Source organism: Corvus brachyrhynchos, unplaced genomic scaffold (assembly GCF_000691975.1).
Source record: "Corvus brachyrhynchos isolate BGI_N302 unplaced genomic scaffold, ASM69197v1 scaffold114, whole genome shotgun sequence".
Taxonomy (NCBI): Eukaryota; Metazoa; Chordata; class Aves; order Passeriformes; family Corvidae; genus Corvus; species Corvus brachyrhynchos.
This window is the reverse complement of record NW_008238337.1, coordinates 4,031,435-4,056,508: the sequence shown is the minus strand read 5'-3', so window position 1 is coordinate 4,056,508 and position 25,074 is coordinate 4,031,435. Positions and strand designations below refer to the sequence as shown.

The window sequence follows — 25,074 nt, the reverse complement described above, 5'->3', positions numbered from 1 at the left end:
ACCTGCACAGAGTCAGGAAAAGCAGGGAGCTGTCAAGATGAGATGTGCTAAAAATGTCGCAGCCCTTCCAACACTCGAGGCATTCCTTGGGAGAGCTGGGATTTTTCAAATCCAATGTTTTGATCTCGGCATTGTTCCGCTGCCTGGCTCCGTGGGGAAAACGGGAAGAGAGCAGCATATTAAGGATGCTTTGAAGGTATCTTTCCCAAGATTTACCAAAGACAAAGGGAAAAATTAGAGACACACTCGAGCCTCAGGCCCCTGTTCAAGGCAAAGGAAGATTTCCAGGAGTTGAGGCACAAGAGCCACGCGCTGAGCTCTGGGGCGATCCCGAGAAAAGGCCTGGGAATGGGAAGGCTCCAAAGGCACAACCAGGGACATGAAACAGGAATTGCCACCCGAAAACAGAACCTGGTTTGCACCAGCTCTGCCAAGAGAGTTGGGCTGGAAAAACAATTCCTCAGGACACAGCAAAGATGTGGATTGAAGGACATCTTCCCTTTTCCTGCCCCGTTCGGGAGAGCAGCTGCGTGACTCAGAATTCCCTCAACCCATAGTGCACAGGAATTCATCCTGGAGAACAGTCAGCCAAAGTTTCAAGGGTTTAGGGAGATAAAGAAACTCGTCCTTGAGCAATATCTGATCACCTCTGTTTGTACAAACACCAAGAACGCCGCAAGAATAAATGGGTTTATACTCACCTACGTGGGAAACACGGACAGCTGGGAGCAGCAGGAGGGGCTGGAAGTGTCACCCTAAGCAGGAGGGGCTGGAAGTGCCACCCCAAGCAGGAGTCAAAGCCAGGAGACACCAAGCATCACCCCAGCACCATCACTTTCAATCTTCGTCAAAGTCCTCAGATTGGAACCTTCCCTCCCTCCCCTCCTTCCCTTTTTCCCTCCCTCCCTCCCCAGCCCCGGCAGGGATTACAAAACCACCCAGAGATGGATGCAAACTGTTGGATGTGTTCATAAAAACAAATAAATCCATCTTCCTCCGTGGGATAATCGCCTTAGAGCCAAGCTGCTGCTCCACAAAGCTCCTGGCCTTGTTTGGATCCTGCTGCCGACGCCCAGCTCTGCCTCCTTCCTGCCATTTCACTGGATTATCTCCAGGATGAGCCTCTGCCTTGAGATTAAAGCTTGTTTTACTCCAGATTCCGCTGCTGTTCAACCAGCACTGCTTGGGTTGAGCTGATTTATTCCCTGGAAAGTTCCAGCTCCGTTTTTAACGCTCAGCCCCGAAAGCGGGAGCGAGGGAGAGGCAGCACTCAGTGGGACCTTCCTGGGATTCAAAGCCCTTCAGGCAGGCTGGTTTCTGGGATCAACAACAGCAAGGACAGCCCTTGTGGGAACATTCCCAATGGATTTGAGAAGGAAAAACCAGTATCGATGGACCTAAGTTATGGAAAACCTCAGGGCAGGCATTCGCTCCTCCGCTCTGGCCCAGAGGATGCGACATTTTGGGAAGTGCCTGGCTCCAAGTGTGAGGGAGTCAGGAATGCTGAGAGCTTTTGAAGAGCGGCAGGAGGAGCAGCTGGCAGAGGAGCCTGGGATAGGATCCAGCTCCTGCTCCGAGCACCAACCCCTCCCTGGAGTCCCTGCACGGGGCCGGCATTAAAGGACCTCGGAAACAGCAGATCCCCAAAAACAAACAGAGCAAGAGGTGGAAGACAGAAGGAAGGAGCAGCAGGAGTGGGAGCAGCAGCTTCTCTCCCTCATCCCAGCAGAGCTGGCTGGAGCTGAGGGTGACGTGGAGAGAGAAAGAACAGGATTGTCCTTCCTTCCCAGTGAAAACCGATCACACACAAAGAGCAAAAGGAGAGGCCAAGCTCCTTCCAGCTTCGAGCACGGAATCGCAGAATCCTGGAATGGTTTGGCTTGGAAGGGGTCTTAAGGATCATCCAGTTCCATCCCCTGCCTCTATCCCAGGCTGCTCCAAGCCCCGTTCAACCTGGCCTTGGACACTTCCAGGGGTGGGGCAGCCACAGCCGGTCTGGGAATTCCATCCCAGTCCCTCCCCACTCTCCCAGGGAAGAATTCCTTCCCAATATCCCATCCTTGGTGCCTGCAGCTGGAGAACACAGGGACTGACAAACCATGGTTAGAAAATGATTTTTATTTCTTTTTTTTTTTGCCTTTTTTTTTTTTTTTTTTAAATGGATTTTCTGCTGTTTACAGATATGGTTTATTCTTGATAACACAGCTTGGCAGCAATAAAAAAGAACAACCCCACTGCAACTGAGTTAAACCCCATAAATACCCTTTTTTTTTTTTTTTAAATGGATTTTCTGCTGTTTACAGATATGGTTTATTCTTGATAACACAGCTTGGCAGCAATAAAAAAGAACAACCCCACTGCAACTGAGTTAAACCCCATAAATACCAGCCCAGAAAACAATGGACAACCACCACTATTTCTATACAGGAACTATTATTTAATGTCACATTTTGACAACTGTAAATGGGCTACAGACCGTGGGCAAAAGGCAAGAGGTGAAGTCTTTTTGAAACACCAGATGGAGAATAAACAGCTCATTTCTCAACATTTACATGATTCACATCAAATTGATGACATCCTAAATGTATTCCTTTTAAAGGATAGAAATTTTGCAATAAAATATTACATTTCATTTAATACTCTGGTACAATACTTCATACAGTGCAGGAAAAAAAAATAAATGCAAGGCCTATTCCACCTAATAAGATCCTTTTTTATTAGTTTTTAGTACTGCAATTAAAAAAAAAAATCACAGTAATGTCATAAATAAACAGGCTTGAAATTATTCATTACCTTTCACTATTGAAAAGGGAGAAATGAACAATTAATTTGAAATAATGGAGCTACGGGTAGAAAATCAAATCCTGACAACACATCTTAGTCCCAGCTGCAAATTTCCTCAGCCCTACAACGAAAAAAGGGAACGGGTTGGATTCTTTTGTTAGCTGTGTCCTGGTTAATCGTGTCTCAAACACTTCTTTTAGGAGGAAAAAAGGCAAGTTTGGTCAGGATTAATAGAACCAATCAGGCCTAACAGGAATTAGCTGGAATTAAGGTTGATCTCTAAAACATTCAGTAAATGGAGTCTGCAGCAGATTCACCCTGGCATCGATCATTGTGCCTTGGCAGTTGGGGTAAACTTCCCCCGTGCTACAAAGGCTTCTCTGAGAGAACCCTGGAGCCCTGCATCCCTTTCCCATCCCTGCTCCAGAACAAGCTCAGCCAGCACTGCTTCCACTGAATTCCCTACAACTGGGAATGCCGGAATCCCACATCCACCAATCTCCCCTGAACCAAAGGATGTTTCTCTTCGTTGCTTCATCTGTCAGAACCCCAAAGTGATTTGCTGGAATTGGTGTAGGAAATACTTTAAGAACCCTCCCTGCCTCTGGTGACAGATTTTAGGGTGCAGGGGCTCCCCTTTGGTGCCCAATGCTGGTTCAGAAAGGAGAATTTATTCCTTTACCCACAATCTTTCAGATCCTGCTCCCCCCTCACTGACATTCCCCCACTGTGTGCTCCCCAGGATTCATACACATTCTGCAGCAAGAATTCCTGCTCCCAAGGAAAACAATTCCAAACCAACTCCTCCAGAGGCAGGTTCTGAACAAGGTCAGGAGGCAACGTTGTGCTGGCCATGGGCTGATTGCTGCTTACACAGGTCCAGCTTTTAAGACACTTCACATGAGCTGAGTGCAGAGAGCTGAGATTCCCTCAGGATCCTTCCCTCCTTTCTCCTGACTTTTCCCCTCCTGACTTCCCAGTATGGAGCAGAGCAGCTCCAGACCCCACTTGGGTGTGTCCCCACCTCGCTACAACCTCTGAAGCACAGAATTTGTCTCTGCACAGAGTTTGAGGCAAATATTAATTGTTCCATGCAAATCTCAACGCTTACAAGTGATCCCTGGTCAGCAGGAGGGAGCTGGGAACAGGGACAGGATGGCAGGGGATGGAGAGCAGGAATTTCACGGCCAAATCACCCTATTTCTCTCTCCTCATCATCTATTCCAGTCTAGGAAGGGCACAAGGATTTAGGGCTAGAGCCTAAGGCCATGACAGTTGAACATGTTTAGGGTGTGCTGGTGACAGGAGTTCCAAAAAATCAAACCCCAAAGCCCCCGAAGACAAAAAGGACAAGAGGCCAAGGAAGAAAATCCTGCTCAACATTAACAAAGCACCTTCATTCAGTTCAAAACTGCTCAAATGTTGGGATTTGCAAAGCACTCCGAGGACCAGGGAATGGAATCTCCCACTTCACCTCTCACAGAGCTGCAGTAATTACATTCCAGGCTCCAGCAGAATTCCACCAGGAAGGCCAATAACCCCATTCCAGCGGCCCTGTGCCCTGCACACACAGCTCAGGCATCCTGTGTGAGGGTGGGAATCATTCCTGAACACCACTGAAGTCACAGAGTGTCCCCAAAACCGGGGACAAGGTGCTGGGGAGACACCAAGCCCCGCTCCTTGGGCCTGGTCCTGCCATCCACGGCTTCAACAGGAGCTGCTGGTCCAGGCCACTGGAAGGAATTCCAGGCCAAGGGAAGGAATGAGTGGCAGCTCACCAGCTCTTCCCTGGGGAGCCTCTGGAAGAGGCTTTGTCTCCCTGACAACCACAAGTGGTTCCAGATGATTCTTCATGGGATTGGGACAGGAAGGTCCAGGCAGATCCCAAAGGCACTTGGGGTGGGACAGTGCCCCTGGTGTGGCCTCGCTGCTCCCTGTCCCACGAGGAATCCCGGGATCCTCCTTCCCCACTAGCACAGAGCCTTCCTAAAAATCCAGGAGGCTCCTCCATAGCTTCCACCTCCCCAGCACAAGGGGAGGAAGGCTCCCTGACACCAACAGTGGGTTACTGGTCTCACTGGTTTTAACATCCTGCAACTTCTTAATTAATACCTGAATTCTGCCGGTTCAATCTCATTGAATTGAGCATAAAGTCACCACAGAGTGTCCTCACAAAGAAGCCCCAGGTCACTGAGGCTCCTGAAGGACACTGGGAATTCCTATTCTGGGCAGAGATCACAGAAAAGAAACTTTGTTTGATGTAAGAGCAACTTTGCATAAATTCCTCCGAAATAGCCCATCCGGTCACGCAGCAAAATTGGAATCAAAGCCACCAATTATCACAAGAAAGCACCTTCATATCAAGAACTGCTCACCCCAGGAAGCTCAGTTTGAGTTTGAAATGTATCAGGACTAATTTGATCATGCACTTGGTTCTATCCACGCTGGTGATCCACTGTTTTCCAACAATCCACATTGTTCCCAAAATCAGTGTTTTACATTTTAGTGTCACGGATTTATCCATGGTATCGCTCTCCCACCACCCACCGCCCACCCACTGCCCCCCAGAAACCCCACAACTGCTCAAATAAGGAAAAAAAAAACCAAAACAAACCCCACTAACAGCCATACTGTGAAACCAAAATACTATTTAAAAAAAACCCAAATGGATGACAGTCCAACAGTTTGCAGGATTCAAAACTGACTCTACAAAGTAATTGTCTACCTTGTAGAAAGGATTTCCTTTTATTTGGAAAACGAGCAATTGGAAATTGGAGAGAAGAGATAAAAACAATCTTTAGATGCTCTGAAGTTTTGCCTACTGAAGGATTAAAACCATAAAGAAAAAGGTACCAAGCCCTCAGAGCTCACTGGTCACGTGAAGCTTCTTCCATCTCTTTCTTGACCTTTTTGAAAAACATTTTCATGTCTGAGAAAGGGGAAAAAAAAAAAAAAAGGAAGGATTATTTAGGAGGAAACCCAGCAGTTCTATCTTATTCAGGCATTGTACAGAAGTGCTCGGTTTGGACTCAATAAATCTTAACTCAAAGTCTCAACCCTGGCTTAGAAACTGTGCGGGTGCTTTGGCAGTAGAAGGTGAGACTGTGTATAGGTGTCACTAAAATTAAATTAAAACTAGCTTTTGGAACTCAGGCACCCCGAGAGGGATAAATTCCAAGCATTTTGGGTATTGCTGGGTACACTTTGTCCCAGGCCAGGCTGGACACAGACACATACACACCTGGAAGGCTCTGAACATCTTCTCATCTGAAACTCTTCTGCTGTTGCATCAGCCCCACGTTTTCATATACTCTAGCACTATCTTCTCTCATTCTGAAATGAAATCAGGGTTATTTAGAGTCCCAACAATCTCACTTGAGACAAAAAAGAAATCCTATTGTACACACCACATAATTCAGGGACAATTAATTTTACTGGATTTATTTCAGAGCAAAGCCCAGGGCAACGGGGCAGGTTCTGGGGTAACTCAGCCTCGTTTGAGGTCTCTGAAGATGAGACAGAACAGCTCAAAACTGAGAGCAGGACTGAACTTACTCTGGACACGTTGGGGTTGGGGTGCAGGGGGGGAGAGGGCTCTGATCGCCGCTCGTCTGGTCCGATAACGAATATTTAATGTTTGTGTACTCGTGACCTTTCCTCTTGCTCTTCTGTGAAGCAAAACACACCACAAAAAGCCAGGTTTGGGGTTAATCCCAGCAAATAATCATTGAGACAGTGCAGCAATTCCAAGAGGAGATAACCACGGGTGGTTTTAGGTTTGTCTGCGAGGGCAGAGCTCAGTTCTGCAGGGAACACAGCACTGAGCACACCTAAAGCTTGGCTCAAGCTATCGCTGAGACAAAACCTGCAAATCCCCATTTTCCCCCATCCCACCACCTCCAGAGGAACACACCCAACCCTCTGAATGCACTCCATCCTCATTTCCTTGGCAGAAAACTCCCCACTTCATTCTTGAGCAGCCAGTGGGCTTCCCACTGACCTTATTTCCAGCTCGGAGCCAGGGCCAACGGAGCGACCCCGTTGTTTGCAGGAGCTCTAATGAAATAATATCTGAGCCCATTAGGTTTGATATAAAAAGCAGCCAAGCTGTTATTTGGATTCTGCACATATGCTCCAGGCTGCAGCCAATTTTGCTGGCACCCAGCTCCAGATCCTGCCAGGGAACTACGCCGGGAAAGAGACGGGATATGGATTTTTCCTTTTTTCCAGGCGTCCACAATGCCTGAAAACACCAAACCTACAACGTAGAAATTCAAGTTTTGCACGGAGTTGGGGTGTGGGGAGGGGGTTGTGGGTTTATTTGGGGGTTTTTTAATGCTCCAGCAAGTCCTGAGGCCTGACCTAATCTCACAGCAGAGGCTGGCGGAACCTCTGGGGAGTTCTGACTCCTGAATTCCCAGGAAGAACATTCCTAGGATTGAAGCTTTTCCAAGATGGTCTCCTGAAACACACTCAGAACTCGCCCAGCTCGTTCTGGTGCTCCTGGTGATTCTTAAACCACTCTTAGCCAGCATTTAGCAAAGCTGTCCTGAGCTGTTCGTGGGAACACAGCTTGGGAAGAGTTTTGTTGAGCAAACCTGGATTTGCTTCAATGAATGAAGTCTGGGAGAGAAAGGTGGATTGGTGGACACATGGAATGCAGAATTTGTGGAATGGACCACAAAGACATTTTGCAGGAACCAGCTGATAAAGAGGAACTAACTCAGTACGTGGTGGGAAGTCCCTAGCAGGGAAAATGGTACTAAAAAGAGTAAAAATATGGACTAATTAGCATAGAAAGCAAAAGATACAAATCCCAACTGCTCCGAGGTCAGGGCAGGGAGCAGCAGGGACAGGGAGAAAACAGCAGCTCTTTATCACCAAACCAGGAAACTGCTGTAAAACCCCCCAGAACTGGAGCACAAGCAATTCCCTGAGCAGGAAGGGAGAGGGGAAGGTCTTGGGACGGTTGTCACCACGTATTCCCAAACATTTCTGATCCCACCACGCTCCTGGAAGCGCTTTCTGTTGGATCACCATGCTCACCCTTTCATTTTCCACTCCAATAGATTGATTTCCTACCAATAAATTCCCAAATTGGAACTGGAGCGATCAGCATCTGATTTTCACCTTTCAGGAATGCAGGGAACAAGATTTGAAATCTCTTTAAAACACAAAGATCACAAGGTCCTGCTTTAATTAACAGACCCTTAACTTTTATTCTTCCTGCACAGGAAATTCGATAATAGGAAGGGAATTTGAGATCTGGGGGCAGGGCTGGGGACAGGGAGGGTAGGAGAGGATTCCACCTCTCACTTTAAAGAGAAAATTCCACTTAGTAATCTATGGAGAGGATTCCACCCAATAATGTAAGGAGAAGATTCCACTTAATATTTTAGGGAGAGGATTCTGCCTAATTTAAGGAAAGGATTCCACCTAATAATTTAAAGAGAAAATTCCACTTAGTAATTTCAGGAGAGGATTCCACTTGATAATTTAATTAACTCCTAAGCATAATGAACTGAAATACAGGAGAGTGTTCACACCTTCAGCCCCAGCCCTCCCACAACATAATTCCTCCCAAAATCCCCCCCCAACGCTGCTCCCTGCTGGAATCCTGCCGGGTTCCTGTTGGATATTTGGGATGGACCCACCTGCTCCTCCTCGATCCTGCGCTGGAGGGTCTCGATGTAGTGCTGCACTGCCATGTAAATGAACCTGTACTGGGCCTCTGTCTGCACCATCCCTGAGCGCTGGGACCTCACCATCTGGATGGTCTTGGGGACATCGATGTCACAGTCCACTCCTGGGGACAACCATGGGAATGGGAAGAGCAGGAAAATCAACACGGTGAGGGTGGAGCTCACCTGAATCCTCCATCAGCATTCCCAGGGTGGATCCGTGAATAGGCAGGGAAATCAAGAGGGAGAAGGGTACCTTTCTCTCGGATGATGTCAATGAGGATATCAATGACAATGAAAGTTCCTGTTCGCCCAATCCCAGCACTGGAAGAAAGGGGAAAAAAAGGGAATTTAATTGTTTTGCTCTTTCTGAACGCACAGCAAAACCCCAGCTCAGGGAAGAGTCTGGCATTAGGAGACAGGAGGCTTCCAAATTATAGCCAGGGGCTTCCAAATTACAGCCAGGGACTTCCAAATTACAGCCAGAGTCAAACCACAGAGCCAAAAGTGAGCAGAGACCTCCTGGAAGGGACAGAAATCAGCACTTCTGTCCTTCAGTGTTTATAAACACCCCTGAATCAGAAAAAAACCATAAGGCCAGATGTAAAATTTCCTTGCCTAAAAAAGCATCTCTTTTATAAGCTGAGAACAGCCAAAAAGGAGAGAGCCTTCACAGGTAGGATGGGACACAGGAATTCCCATGATTCTGCACTTGAAATGCTCCAGCCAGGACTGGTCCAACCTTCTCATCCAACGGCAGAAATTCTCATTTATACAAAGTTCACACTCTGAAATCCCTTCCCAAGGGGATCCTGTGCCACCCACCTGGAATGTGACATTGTACAGACAGAAAACAAAGGGGATTCTGAGCAGCTCCCAGGGAAATTTGTCCTTTTTTGAAGGTCTCAGCTCCCCGGGCCAAAAGGAGGAGTAGCAGGAGGAGCCCAGCCCATCCCTCACCTGCAGTGGACCACCACAGGTCCTGCATCAGGAATGCTCTCCTGCTTGTGGTGCACCTCTTCCAGGAAATCCAGGACACCCCCGGGATCGCTGGGAACGCCGTGGTCGGGCCAGGTTCGGAAGTGGTACTGCCACACCGTCCTCTCCGTGTTCCCCTGCGAGGAAGAGGCCAGGACACGGAAACAAAAGCCTTCAGGTCCAAATCCAGCTCCAAAAGCATTTATGGGGCACAGCTGGGTCCGGTGGAGAGGGGACATATCCCAAATCCCACCTGAGCACAGCAGCCACGGCTTCACAACTCTGAAAGGAGGGAACGAGCCAGGGCCCTTCCTGGCCTGGCACCTCAGTCACTAAATCCCCTGATCTGCTTCTCCTCCCTGATCTGAACTGTTCCTTAACAAGGAGTGCCATTTCCATGCTGTTTCCTCACCTTTTTATCCCTTCCCTTAAGTGAATTTTCCACACCCTGGACCCACACACAACTTAACCTTACCTTTCCTTTCCTCTTTCCTTTCCGTGCAATCATTTCCATGAGGGAGCAAATGCCTGGCTGGACTGAAGTGTCCTCAGTTAAAAGCATTATCCCTCCTTCCACATTCCCTCCAAGCTCTGCAGCAGTGCCTCTCCTGCCAAAAGCTGCTTAGGTAGGAGAATCTTCAATTATCCCAAGGGCAAAGAAAAAGATGGATGGAACCAAACGTGGAGCTTCAAGGAAAGCCAGGGCTCCATTTATTAATCTCTGAGTGCTTTTATTGATTCCAGAGAAATGAGCTGCTCCTGCCATTTTTCCTTTGGTGATCCACAAGCTGAACTAAAAGGACAGAGTTACTCTGGGACTCACCTGGCCAACTTTGGAAAGTTTCAGCTCTCTCAGGGTGTAATCGTGTGCTGCACTCTCCTTCACATTCCGGACACGCATCACTCCGTATTCCTTCAGGGAATATTCATCTGGCCAGTACTTGACACACTTACTCTGCAAGATTTCAAAATAAAAAATAGATTAAAAAAAAAAAAAAAAAACCCCAACAACAAAAAAAAAAAAGGGAATAATCAGGCAGGAAAAAAAAAAAAAAAGGCTGCTTTGCAAACTGGTGAACACAACCCTGAAGCTCTCATTTCAGAATCCACAGAGGACAAGCAGCTGACGAGGTAAAGAACATTTTAATGGGAAGTTTCTCCTCTCCATAACAAACACTGGATAATTTCAGACAGCTACAGGCCACGTCTCCTCCTAGCACCTTTTGGGATATTTTATGCCTGGATATTTTCGAAACCTGGAGCTTCAAATCCTGTTTTTTACATCTCCTTCCATCCCTAGGTCTCAAAATACAGAATTCCAGCAGAATTCAGCCCCACAGGCTGTTCCACAGCCCAAACCCTACAGGCTGCAAAAGAAGCAAAGGTCAAAGGTATAAATCATTTCCAGCAGAAATAAAACTGGGATGCTTGCTTTTCCATGGCTTGGGGCAGGAAGGGCTGACACAGCTCTGATTCCATCACCAAAGAGGGTTCAGGCTCCTGCAAAGAGCAGTTCAGGGGTCTGTAGCATCTAAAATGCACAGTTTTTGGTGTTGCTGCTTCTCCATCCAGATTATCTTTGCCCAGGGATAAATTCCATCCCCTGAGGAATGGATTTTCACCTGTCAGCACTTGGATTTGGCTCCCGGGACAGGTCAGGAAAGAGCAACTCCTGGGAATGCAGCAGCAAAGTAGAAATTGCTGTAGGAGTAGGCTCCAGCAAGAGCAAACACCAAGTCCTACAGAGCAATAGGGTCTATCTGCAGTTATTCTCAATATCCAGGAGAGAACACAGCACAGGGAAGCTCCTTCTGCCAGCCCAAGGCAGAGTAAGATGGTTGAACACATCCCACGTAGGCAACAAGATGCTGTCCTGCTATTTTTGCCCTCCTTTCCCTGTCACAAGGGGAGAAACTGAAGCAAATACCGCTGATTTCAGGGGTGCCAGCAGAAATAACTTGCAGTTTTTTTCAATGCAGAGCTCTGAGCACTTGGTAGAGCAAGTCTGAGCAGCAACGTGATGTTCAAATAAGCTTTGCTCTGCTGGAGGGGTTGCTGAACTGCCTCCAAACCCCCACTCTTTTAATTTCTGAGGATTTGCTGCTTCTGCACTTTAAAGCACACCCAGGACTCAGTGCAGGGCTGGGATGTTCCACAGTTCCTCCCTTCCTCAGGCTATGAGCTCTTGGAGGCAGCTCTGCTGGAAAGGGTTCTCTCCTTCCTGCAAACTGCTTGGCCTGAGATAAAAAAAAGCTTTGATTTGATATCAGGACTGGTATTTGCAATTTTTTACAAAGTGAAATAGGCATCAAAAAACAATCAAGGGTAAAGAAACAAGCAACGCAGCACTGGTGAATTAATCTGGTATTAAAGTGTTTTCTCCAGCAAAAGGGCTGAGCAAACTTTGGGAAGAATAATGGAGAGACTGCAGAGGAGCAGAGGCCATCCAGGAGGTTCTTAAAAAAGAAATAACTTGAAGAAAGAAAGGTGTATTCAAGCCAGCTCTGCCAAAACAACTCTGTCATTTATTTCGGAGCCTCTCCCTCCTTCAGTGCATTCTCAGGAAGGAAACACAAATCCTGTCCCTTTATCAGGGTGATGAAGTGGCAGAACTTTACAAAGACTAGACAAAGATCCACAAGACAAAGTCAAAAAGTAAAAAAAAAAAAAAAAAAAAAAATCCACGAGACCAAGTCTAATGGCTCCAACAAACAGCAGCAGTGGCAGCTTTGACACCTCAGTTAGGGAGAGAATCCTGTAAAATCTTCTGTTATTTGTCTTCAGTCCACACACACGAAGTTCCTGGGGGTGAGGAACCCCTGAAATCATTGGTCACCCCCAGAAGAACTTCAGGTTTTAATTGTATTTTTTTTCCCACAAGTGATGCTCCCCTAAAAACAGCTTTCCCTTCAGAAACCCATCATGGGAATACAAGAAAAGGGAAAAAGGTGGGCAGTGGCATGTGGAAGAAGCAGAGAAACTTTAAAAGAAGTGGAGAGAGAACAGAAAGTGTTTATCAAGCAGAAAAAAGATCAGAAGCAATAAATTCCAAAGGTAAATCCATACAATCCCCAGGAAGCTGTATGTGGCTGTTGCCAGGATATCAGCGTTCAGCTACTCCTATTCTTTCCTGCCTCGTGTCATTAGAAAGCAGAAACAAACTGAAATATCCCCAGGTTTGCCAGAGGCCAGGGAGCAAGACAAGATCCCTGTGCTCCAAAGGGAAATGGAGGGGTTTTGGGATACACCATTGCAGGGAAAATTCCTCTTGAGAGCATTAAATCCTGCCAGAGCAGTTCCCAGGTAAGAAAGCATCATCTCTATGTTCAGTCTTGTAATAATAAAATCCCCTAATTCTGCTTTTTTAAGGAGGTCCATGCAGGCTTGATGAGCTAAAATAAATGGCAAGACTTTAGCTCCAGGAGCAGGGAATTCTTTTCCTTCAAGCACACAGAATTCCTGCTTGGCCACATCTCCCATCCCAGTGCCTCCTTCCTTGAGTAAGCTGGAAATCCAGAGATTCACATTCAGCAGCTAAAACTTCAGCAGGCAATCCTTAAGGAAGGGAGGATTGATATGACAGGGATATATCCCCAATTCCCACAGGCACCGGTAAAAAAGGACCCTCGGCACCTTCCAGAGCTCCAAGGAATCTGGTGGACCACCAGATTCCAGCTATAAATCAATTTATCCCAGTCAGTTTAGTTCCTTACTTGCACTCAAATATCACAACCTTTCCCAAGGGCAGCTGGAGTCTGGCTTTACCTTTCCTCTTTCCACTTCTTTTGTGGTCATGACAATAACTCGGGAATTCTCCTGGAACACCATCCTCCAGAAATCATTCACCGTGTTCTGCAGGCAGCCTTGGGTAGCAATGTAGCTTTTTTTTGGCTTTGAGTTGTTGCACTTGGTTTCAAACTCAGGCTAGAGGGAGGAAAAAAAACCAACCAATTTAACAAATGGTGACAAGATTCCCTTGGATTTAGGGAAGAGAAGCCATGGGATGGGAGGTGGGAATACACTCACCATAATAATATTAGCATTGATATAGTCTGAGACAGGTTCATTGGGATCGCCGTCGTGGAGAACAACTCTAGTGTGATCAACTGCAAAAATGGACGTTAATTAATTATCCAACTCAGTAAATTAGTGATTAGAACATTCCAAATTGTCTCTTTTGCTTCCTCTAAAGTGGCCATGACCAGCTGGACCAAAACACATCCATGTCCTGGGAATTCAGGAACACAGGGACACTCCAACACTAAGGCAAGGCAAAGCTTTGGGATTCGCACGTCGCAGTTTTGTCCCCCAAATTAATCCTCTTAAATTGAAGCATTGCAGCCTGTTGAGCAACAGCTGAGGGATATGAGGCTTTTAAATGAAAGCTGAAGATAAAAAGCAATATTACAAATATCCACAAAGTGCAAATGTTTGAACCCAAACTGGAAATCACGGGATAATCCTGATAAGAGGGGAAATTATCATTAAAGAGAAGCCAAAGCCCAGTGGTGCTTAATTAACCCTGTATTAATGAGGGAAATAAACCAGAGGAACATTAAATGGCAATGAAGGATCAATACTCACAGGGTAAAATGTTTTTGTATCTATTTTTGTTCTTGTTTTCCTGGCGCTGCCCTGCAAGGGCTGAGGGGAGAGCACAGACAGGGGGGCTCAAAAGAAGCAGGATGGACTGCTCCATGCTTACAGCAATCCCTTCTCCCAGAGAAAAGGGAGGAGAGGGGCATTAGGTGACTACAAATGGGGTTATCCATAAATTGTCCCAGTGAAGGAACAACCCGGAGAGGGGATTTCTGGAACACAATGTCCCAGGGACAGCAGCAATTCCATACTCTCACAGCCATGCTGTTTTCATGGCAAACCTCCCCACTCCCAAACCTCCCTTCTCCCAAAGCTCCCTGGAGCTGGAGGCACCAGGATCCCAATGTTTTGCTCCAAGTTTTTCTCCCCAAAGCAGTTCTGGCCTCACTAAAAGGAACACTCAGGATTTGGAAGCTGCTCCCCTCATCATTCCCACCCTCCAGGCTCCTGCTTTTATTTAAAGCTTGGCACATTTGCTCCCTCCTGTCTCAGTCTGTTACTCCCTCACTTAATGACCTTGGATAATTAGGCTCATCCTAAAGCCAGGGAAACCCAAAGAAATGTAAGAGGTACAAAGTTTCAAGCTTGTGACAAAGGACAGAAAATGGAATTTCCAAATGCACTGCCTGTGGAATTCCAGGCAAAAGGACTGAGAGCTAAACTTTCCCAGCGAGTTAAAGAATGGAAGCAATTAAATGTGTGGAAACCACATCTTCCTTCCTAGAGTTAATTATTATTGCTTGGAGCATCCCTGAGGAGAGATCCACGAGCAGCAGCGACTCCCAACAAGCCCATTCAGAGCTGGAACAACACAACCATAAATCTGGAATATCCTCCTCGATTTCGCTACAACACCCCAGCACTGAGCTCAGAAATAACCATTTTTCAGGAGGAAAAACATTACAAGGACTGTCAGCATTCCTGTCTGGTGGTTCCTGGGACAAGAGGCTCATTCCTGCCTGGAGACAAGTAATTTAAATCCACCATCTGGCCTGGCAGCTCCTGAACAGCACAGACAGGGATTCATGGACAACCTGGAGTGTGCTCCCCCCTCCTGCCACCACGGGGGACAGCTGGAGCTTCCCTGAGGGGAATGGAAAAGCAGGGCACTAAAACTGCTGGGAGAGGGCTTCATTCCCAAAAAAATGAGGGTTAATGCTGACCTCAGTGACAGCAGTGAAGAAGAAAAAGAAGTGCTATGTCTCTCACAGGTAAAATCCTTCTTTTATTTGCTTTTCCTCTAAGACTTTTCCTTCCGTAAGGAAAGCACTTTGCTTCCAAGGCCCACTGAGAAATCCACTCCAAGACAGATTTCTTCAACGTGGACCAAGAGGTTGGGAAAGAACTGTGAATTCATAGCTCAGTTAGGTTTTGCCAAACCAACAACCCCTTTCCACACACACGACCTCTGCTGACTTCCTTCCCTCTCCAGATGGAATTCTGGCCATTCTGACCATTCAGCAGCCCTGGATCAAGGACTCTCCCCTTTCTCTGGAAAAAGGAAGGAGAAAGCTTAATCCTCATTTTACCATTTCCCACTGCCATGACCTCACCATCTGATATTCCCCTTGCACACCTCTGTGCTAATTCCTTCACTTTTCATGGATTCCTTTTCCTTCTCCTGGCAGTAACCAGAGCCCACTGGACAGCACATTTAGCTAATGGATATTTCTGATCAAAGAGGGGTTATCCAAGGATGGTCACTTTGCAAATCCATCACTACTCAGGAAGTTGCTCAAACCAGCCTCGTACAGCCCAAACCAGCCTCTCTGGAGCTCCCTCAGCACTTCCCAGTTTCCTGTTGCCATCTGCTGGTGGAATTCCAGACTCCACTGGTGGTTATGTGTCCGTGAAGGTATAAACCAGTCCATCATATCCAGCCTGGAGTGTTCCAAGAGAGGTTGGCTGGGGCTTGGAGCAACCTGGGATAGTGGAAGGTGTCCCTGCCCATGGCAGGGAGTGGGATGGGATGGGATGGGATGGGATGGGATGGGATGGGATGGGATGGGATGGGATTTAAGGTCCCTCACAATCCAAATCATTCCACTATCCCACGTTGCTCCAAGCCCTGTCCAATCTGGCCTTGAATGCTTCCAGGGATGGGGCAGCCACAGCTTCCCTGGGCAGAGTTTCTTCCAAATTCTGGAAGGATTTCTTCCTAATATCCCATCTAAACTTCTTCCAGTTCGAAGCCATTCCCCCTGTCCTGTCACTACACGCTCTTTCTGGAAGAAAATTAGAATTTTGCCTGCAGAGAGAAATGAAACACCAAAACAAAACGAAATCTCCAGAAGTCCAAGGAATGCATATAATCCATGTTGCTCCATCCCAGAGCTTTCTACCATTTCCCAATGGCTTTAAGATCCCCAAAGGATCTTAAAAGATCCCCAAAAGCCACAAGGACAAGGGCAATGGATTGACTGAGGAATGGAAGGTTCCCTAAAGAAATGGTTCCCAACTTCCCAAACCGCAGAAGGAATTCGATGGATTGTCCCGGTGGGACAAACACAGGGGTAACATGAGGCTCCCTCGTGGTGAGGAGGATATCCAGGAGGGATTGGATAAAAAGCACTCTGAGAATCAGGAAAAAAAGGCAAATATTTCAAGCCACGAGAGCAGAGCTGGCAAAACTTCAACCCCTGGAAATGGGAGCAAGAACAGGGATCTGAAGTGACGGAGAGGAGGAAATGCCAGGAAGGCAGAACGCAACGTGACTTTAGCAGTGTGAGACTGAACACTGCAGGAAACACTGGAGGAAACATTACTTGGAATGCAAGGAATCACCTCAAACTCTTCCCAGAAGCCCTGCTTGACTTTATCCGTGGTCTCTGCCAGTTTGCTGAGCTCCCTCACTCGGCTCTCGATCTCGGCAGCGTTGATCCGGGTGGTGTTCAGGGGCTGAGGGACACAGACCCCAAACAGCACAGGGTTAGCAGATCACAACCATGGAAAGACAATTCAAACACAAATCCCCTAAGCTAAAGATAATTTAATGAGAATTTTAGCATCCAGGCATCATTTTGGATGTCAGAACTTTGGAATTCAAGCAAAGGGCAGTGAGGAAGGGGATGGTGAACAGTTGCTTTTAAAGTCTCACAGTTTTTATTTAATACATTAAATTGTCTCATTTCTGGACTTGTTCTGCAATCCCTACAGACCAGGAAATTCTGCACTTCAGAGACAACACTCTATCCCTTCACAAACATAACAACAATTATTCCCATTTAAATGACTTTGTCACCCATTTCATCAAGTTTAATCCTTCACTTTTTGCCTCCGAAAAGATAAAGTCTTGCAGGAAGTGTGGAAAAGCTGCATTCCAACAACACATCCTGGAGGTGGCCAAGCTCAGGGGTGTCCTGTCCTTCCACTCACCTGTTTGAGTTGCAACACGGTGCCCAAAGTCTCCACCATGGGGTTCTTCTTGTAATGCTCCACCAGATCTGTCAGAGAGTCAAACTTCTCCCCTCCGCCAACGTCGTATTTGAGATCCTGGAAAGACAAATGCTCCTCAAAATCAATGCACTTCCCACCATCACAGCCCCTTCAGGCTGTGCCTTGCATCAGAAAGAACCTTTCAAATGATGTGTAGAAAACTCTACTAAAATCCTTCTGCTGAAGGATAGAACTTCAATAAACAGAAACACAGACCCTTGGCAGGACATCCCCTTTTTTGCCATCTCCTTGAAAATCAGTTTATCTGCTTTTTTAGAGAGCTGATTCCCTCTGAACTGGGCTCCAGGCAGCTCAAGCAGATACTGAAGCCATGGGGTGAGAATCCAGGAATTAGGAATTTGAATTGATTTCCAAAATTCAGTGTATGATTGGGTCCTGACAGGCTGGTACTGCCTGGCACCACCCCGATTTTAAGGAAGCAAAGCCAAGTTATTTTCCTCAATGGCATAAATGCTAACTGCAAAAAGGAGAGGTTTTCTGGAAAAAATAAACATATTCTGGTAATTCAGCATTTACAGTCCTGGTGGACCATTTTTACCTCCAAACTACTTCTGTTACTTCATTTTAGGTGTTTTTATACAATTAATTCTTTTGGCACAACAGAAGTAAAAGAGAGTGACAAAAATGTGTGATTTTTAAAAAATCTATGATGATTTTTTAAATAGCAACCCATGGGCATATATTAAATACCAAAATTGTAATTTAATAGCAGTTCAGTGAAAAACAACCTTGTATTAAATTGAAGATTTAGATTTCAAGGCATTCCTTGGAGTGAACACTTATTTTCACAGACTGCTGATCCTCTATCAGGTGTAACTGCCCGAACTGACAGGAGAGAGACATCTGTGGATGAATCTCCATTTATCCAATCACTCCTATTTTGATAGAATCCATCCAGGAGGCTCCCTGAGCACAGCAAAGTGTGATTTGGGCCAGAAGGCCCTTGACAGGAGCCAGTCAGCCAAACAAAACCAATCCCTGCTGGAATTCTGAGGGCATCAGAGGAGTGAATTTGATCAAAGGGATGACCTGCAGCACCCCCAGGGAAAGGGGGAACGTATCCAGAGCTCCTGGGTCCATGGATTTCCTGCTTTTCCTACCTGGCAGTGGATCATGACGTGTGTCACCTTGGATTTGCCATCGTTGCTCTCTCCTTTGTCATCCCCCGTCCTCACGGAGAGGACAAAGTCCCCAGGGTGGCTCTGGCTCTCCCGCACCAGGAAACTCCCATGTTTTCCTTTCTCTGTCAAGAGTTTCTCAGCTTCTCTCCCAGAGAGATGTCCGTGAAACCACCTGGAAATAAAGGGACATAGAAGGTGACACCCTGCTTAGCATTCCACTCGTTCCAGGTATTTGTTATAAAATTGAATCCCTTCTGTTCACTCAGCAGTGGCCAGGTCTAGGGAAAACCTCAGTTTGTAAAAATAATGAATAAAATAAACCTTGGAAGTGTCCAGGTGCACACCAGTGAGGACAGAAATGCTTCAAAGCACTTCCATGGAACTTCCTGCAAGCTTCCAGTGAAGCTTTGATCTGGATCCTTCACAACAATCCCAGTGGATTCCAATACACACCAGGTCACACTGCAACCTTCCCCTCAGTCAAGGCATGCATTCTTCTTTCATTTCCTTCATGAAACTTTCCTGATAAACTTGTGGGAATTTTACACCTTTGAGACCTCACCCTTCTATCCCATCAGGAACTGGAGAGGATAATCCCAGCAGCCTCAATTCTTCAGGAAATAGGGCCAGAAAAGCATCAATCCTCCCCACCTCTGCTAAGCCATTCTGAGGACTGAGAGAACTTGTTTGAGTATTTTTTCTTGTTTTTTTCACTTCTAGGAATACACTGGTTTAGTTCTGACCCCTGACATTTCCTCAAATCCAGAGTCTCAAATTCTCCTTATCAACCACGCTCCTCAGGAGTTTGAGGAATCTGAAGATTTGTACGGCCCTCACTTTCTAGGAAAAGCACACAAAGTTACGCCCAGAAATATCCCTGGGAATTCCTTGCAGCAACAACAGCGCCAGGAGAACTTCTCCAATTAAACATTCTCCCAGTAAAAATAAAGGGAATTATGCCCTCTTCTTTAGTCCTGTCCCACCCAAGGCAGAATGCTGAAGGGAACAGCTTCTGAGGCTTGGATTGCTTCACCTTTAACCACATTTATTGATCTATTTTACAAGGAACCTCCCTGAAATGAATCCAAGGTTGTGGCCGCCCTTTTCCCAGACGGAGGCTGAGCATTAAGAGGGATAAACAGGGCATGTGTTAAGAAGCACAAGGACATCGAGGTTCCACCACTTCTCTGACCTTTCTGATGTGGGGTCAGCACAGTTGAGGGGATATTTCAGCTCTATGACATCTCCATTCTTCTCCTTGAGCTGCCCATGGTGTTCCATGTAATACTGGACCAGCTCAGCCAGCGTGGCAAACTTCTCTCCCCCGTAGAGGTCATAGTAGTCACCTGTGTTCTGGATCTTGATGTGGGTGACAGCTCCAGTTCGTCTGAGATTTGAAAGAGAGGACAAAGAACCCCTTCCCGAGTCAGCTGATCAATCAATCAATCAATCACTTTTACATTTGGTGATGCCTGAGGTGGAAAAATCCATACTCACAATTCCAGCACTGAACTATGGCAGAAGAGCTGAGCTACTGCCCCTCTGCTTCAGCTTCTCTGCCCACCAGCCAGGGGGAACAGGAAAACAATTCCGTGCTGGAGGGATCCTTGAAGGCAGCATAAATCCTGCAGCCTCATGAGTCCCAGCAGAAATCCCACACAAAATTCCACACCCAAGCACAAGGGTGGAGGGTGAGAGGAGTTTGGCATTCTGGAGGGACCCATCAGAGCTGGTTTGCTCCTTTCTCCAGAATTCCCACCAGCTCCCGAGGTCTCTCCCTCAGGAAACATTTGCCTTTGCCTGCTGCCACAGTCTCTAATACGAAGGAAGAGCAGCTCCCTGCAGGAATCCCCTCCTGTGCTACAAGGCCCGTTATCTCACAAGTATCCAAGCAGCACAAACTCTTATCACCAATCCCACTTTTCCCTTTTCCTTTATCTACTTCCTCTTGCTGTCTTTTCCCCATCCCCACCACACAGTGTCAGGGGACAACTGTCACAGAAGGCCTATTTTGGAAGCTGAAAAAGCCACAGTTGCCCTTAAAAACTTGCTGACTTTTCCTGTGTGAGGAGAGTCTGGATTTCCTGCTGGATCACGAATTCCCAACACCTCTGCTGCTTTCAGCTGGTTATCAAATGAATTTGGAAAGGGCTAAAAGCAATGTTATTATCAACCTATTTCTGCTTCCCCTTAACTTTTTTGTCTGGCTGTAAAATCAGAATTTACTCCCCTCCAACCTAGAGCTGGGTAAAAGTATTTGAGGAGCTCTTTGGGGAAAATGGGAGAAAAAGAAGAGGGAGAGGTGAACGACACTAAAAAGTGATCTGTGCATTCTTTCACCTCTTCCACAGAGTTCATCCACAGATCTTTCCCCACAGGACAGCAGCAAATTAAGATCATTACCAAGACTGGAAAGATCCAAACTCACCTAACAGAGAGTGTGAAGTCTCCTGGGTTACTTTTGCTGGGCCGTGCCAGGAAGCTGCCATCGACTCCTCTTGTTAACAGCAGGTTTTCTGCCTCCACCCCAGTGATATTTGGATGAAACCATCTACAAGAGGTTAAAAATAAAGAACGTTAATAAATAAACAGCAGGTTTTCAGGGTTAACTCACGCAGAGTGATCTGACAGCTTCCAAACCGAGTTTTGTACCTAAATTAATAACATTTCCATTTGTTATTAATTCCATCTTGCAATTTTATATACTGCAATTTTTTTGTAAGCCCAAGGATTACACTTATCCACACCCTGACTGCTTGCATTAAAATGATATCAAAGGTACACAACATAAACACAGACCAGAAATGGTATTTCCTTACTCCAGGAAAACAGAGCACACAAAGAAACTGAAAGACAAACAGGAAAAATACCTAAAAACAACACAAAACATCCAAAGTGACACTTGACAACATTTTGAAGGTTAAAACCTGAACAAAACCTCATGGTTTAGGGCACAGCTGTGGGGGTCAGGAAGGAACTCCCCGTGTGGACAGCCCACTGCTCTTCCTCCCAGGAATGTGGAGCCGGGGTCGGATCTCTCCCGCTTAAATACAACCACAGAGGAATCTCCTATTGATCCTCACCACCCACAAACTGCCCTCAATGTCTATCCCAGAGCCCAGGCAGAGCTGGGGCTGGGCTGTGGCCAACAGCTCCATGTCCCCACCTCTGGCATTGACTTTGGAGACTTATTTGGAGCCACTCGGTGTCACCACTGCCTTTGCTCTTATCTGGAATTACCCATTTTTATTGCAGCCCCGAACAAGTTCTGCATGAAAGGACTTGGTGAGAATTTTAGAAGCCAGACCCTAAAAATAAACCATCAGAGCAGGGATGTGAGCACCCCAAGGTCGGCTCTGTCACCCTTGCACTTGGCAATTAAAAAATCACCTTTAATTTTCAGAGTTAAACGCTCATTCTTGCGTGCAGAAAGAAGTCAGCCTGCTCCTCTTTGTACACCTCTGTGTTTTGCCAAAACACAGCAAAATATATCCAAAAAAACCCTCCACAGTCGGGCTTGTCACAGAGAGAGAAGTGTTATATCCAGAAAAATTGAACAGCATTCCTGATCCTTCCTGATCCAGTCAGCATTTCAGGCTACATTGCTAAATCAGCAAAATATGAGAGCACAGGTCTAAATGTAGGGTTATTATTGCAATTGTTGTAGCAATTCCTTCTCTACTGAACAGTTGCCAATATTCCCACCAAAGCCTTATCCAGACCATTCTCTTCAGAAATGTTCTGGAGTTTAAGGGTTCCAGAAAATCCAGATCTCTAGCAAGTCATTCAAATGGGAATTAAGATCCATTTTAGAAGTAAATTGTGTGAATCTTATCGTGAATCTTGCTTTTTTCCCCCTCAGTAAATAATATTCTACTTGCACCACAAAAATCTAGTGAATAGTCCCCATCTTTCACTGAAGAACCACACAGAAAATACCAAATTTATGCACAGGACATGGAAAAAAACCATTCAAAAAATGTTACATTTATCTAATGATTATTCAAGGTCAAGGAAAGTTCTCACAAAAGAAACTGTGCAAGTATTAGTACCTGGGATGAACTGAACATTAAATAACACATTTCAGCCTACAACAGGTAGCCTGGAGAAGCTGATAATATATTTACCATATTTACCACATTTCCACTCCCAAAATTTTACTTCCATTAGGAGAAAACAAAACAAACCCCGCCAAAAAATGTGCAGTAATAACTTGAACAGTTCACAAGCTTTTTAAATAGGCACAGGATTCAAGAGAAACCTCGGTAAGTTTTGGAGTTTACCTCAAAAAATATCTGAACAGACAGAGGAGAAATTATTTGGATTGGTTCTCCAGATTTATCATACTGACATTCCATAAACTTTCACCCATGGAATATCTTCTCTATCCCACCCTGAACCTGAAGGAAGTCGCTGTACATGAGCTGTTACAGTAAAGGAAAAATAATGGTTTATGTACAGAGGCGACTACAAACAACCTATTCTTTAACCAGCATTTAAAGGAGAGGTTAAACACACAAGAGATGCTTTAAACCCCAAAATCTCCCTCCCATAAAATAATCCCAACATAAAGATGCTGAAAACCAAGTGCAGCAAAGCCAAGCTACACCTGGGAGGGTTTCTTGCACTTTATGTAACTCTGGTTCTGCTGGCGCCTTGTCCTCCTGCTCCCTCAGCTCCGTATTTTTGGCTTTGAGTAGGAAGCTGCATTTGTCAGCCACCCCAAATAGCAGAATGGGGGTGTCAGTGATCCCTGCCAGCGGTTCCGGCCGGGAGGACGATCCTCCTTGAAGTGCTGCCATCCCTCGTGCTCCCAACCTTGGGGCTGCGGCCCTTCCAAACTGGGAGGGGACAGCAAAGGGCCAGCACTCCCCAGTGACACCACCCCCCACCCAGGACCTGCTCTGACGCTTCCTTTTATAGGGATGGAATGCATTTTGGGCTTTTTATCCTGCTTTCCCTCCCCATCTCCGTGGGAGCAGGTGCAGAGCTGCCCCAGCCAAGGGCAGTAAATACAATCACAGAAGTCACCCAAACCCACGCTCTGCTCAAACCGGCTCCTCACCGTCCCTCCCGCTGCAATTCCCGCAGCCGGGGGCTTGGAATACACCGTTCCCAATCCATAATTAGTTCACAGCAAGGTGGAAATGTTGGGAAGAAAGTAACCAGTGAAATAGCAAGGTCTCATTTACAAAACTGAGGGGGTATCAGCAAAGCAAGGAATCTTCTGATGGGAAAAAAAATCATGGTGGAAAATCCATCCTTCCTACATTTATCCCTTTTTTTGTTGTCATGGTCCAGCAAAGACCAGCAGGATCTGTGCTCCCTAAGTGACACATTGCCAGCACATCTCTCTCTTCCCAAACAAAAAGAAATAAATCAATACAATTTTCCATGCTGTGATTGGGTTTTTTAATCACCTTTGCAAGAGCAGGAGAGATGAAATCGGTTCTGTCTCAGCTGTCACAACCACAGCACTGGGGATGCGCTGACGGGTACTTTAATTACTCCTATTTATAGGCTCATCAGTTGATATTTCCCATCTTTTCTTCAGCCTCCCTCACAAGTTACAATTTAGAGTTCTGAGCAGAGTAACAGAATTATTCCTGGCAAGGAGGAAGTTCACAATGTTTCCAAAAGGTAACTTGTAGCATTGTTCCCAGCGTGAGCAGGGACATCCAGAAAATCCAACACAGACTAAAGATCCTCCACAGAGTTCAACAAGCCCCAAATCCAACTATAAATGGCCATGGATTGAAACCAACCCATCCAGAATCACCATCTTGAGCAGAAGAAGAGAGAGGACAACTTATCCTTGGAGCAATTATAATTTAATAGGTATTGCTGATAGAGGTGAATCAATTGAAATTGTGGCTGCCCCATCCCTGGAAGTGTCCAAGGCCAGGTTGGACAGAGCTTGGAGCACCCTGGGATAGCAGAAGGTGTCTCTGCCCGTGGCAGGGGGTGAAATGGGATGATTTTTATGGTCCCTTCCAGCCTAAACCATACTGGGATTCCATGAATCTCAGAATAGGTCTGTTTAAAAGGATAAACAGGTTTATACTTATTTCTGCGCCAATAATTCCTCTAAAGTTCAACATTCACCCAAACCTCTGAGCCCAAAAGGACACCAAATATTAAAAGGACAAATATTTAAATCTATTAAGGACAGTGAGAAGCTACAACAAAGAAATGGATTCTGCTGTTTCTCATCGTGCTTTAACAGTGCCACAAGGGTTTGAAATTAAAGTGAATGCTGATAACCGACTAAGAGCGCAGGAACACTCCTTTTACAGCTGGGTCGTGTTTTAGGGTCGGTAAACCAGCGGTGCCGGCCCTCGATGGAACGCGAACCCCGGGCCTCGGTACCGAGCAGGTCCCACACACCAACAGCTCATCCCTCGGCTCCGGTGCTCCATGGGGACACGCACTTGAACCCCCCCAAACCGGAGTCA

The 25,074-nt window shown here is 46.2% G+C and overlaps 1 protein-coding gene across 1 annotated transcript; it reads right to left on the bottom strand.

The window, feature by feature from the left end:
- Positions 1–2,262: 2,262 nt before the first annotated feature.
- On the bottom strand, positions 2,263–21,190 carry PTPN11 (protein tyrosine phosphatase, non-receptor type 11; the record flags this gene model as incomplete). The annotated part of the gene is made up of 15 exons (XM_017734860.1): positions 2,263–5,713; positions 6,026–6,117; positions 6,340–6,452; positions 8,439–8,590; positions 8,722–8,789; positions 9,426–9,580; positions 10,267–10,398; positions 13,209–13,367; positions 13,464–13,549; positions 14,028–14,087; positions 16,808–16,940; positions 17,418–17,534; positions 18,599–18,791; positions 19,812–20,006; positions 21,048–21,190. Coding segments are annotated over 14 exons (1,776 nt in total), but the record flags the coding sequence as incomplete, so codon positions are not given.
- Between the last annotated feature and the right edge of the window lie 3,884 nt (positions 21,191–25,074).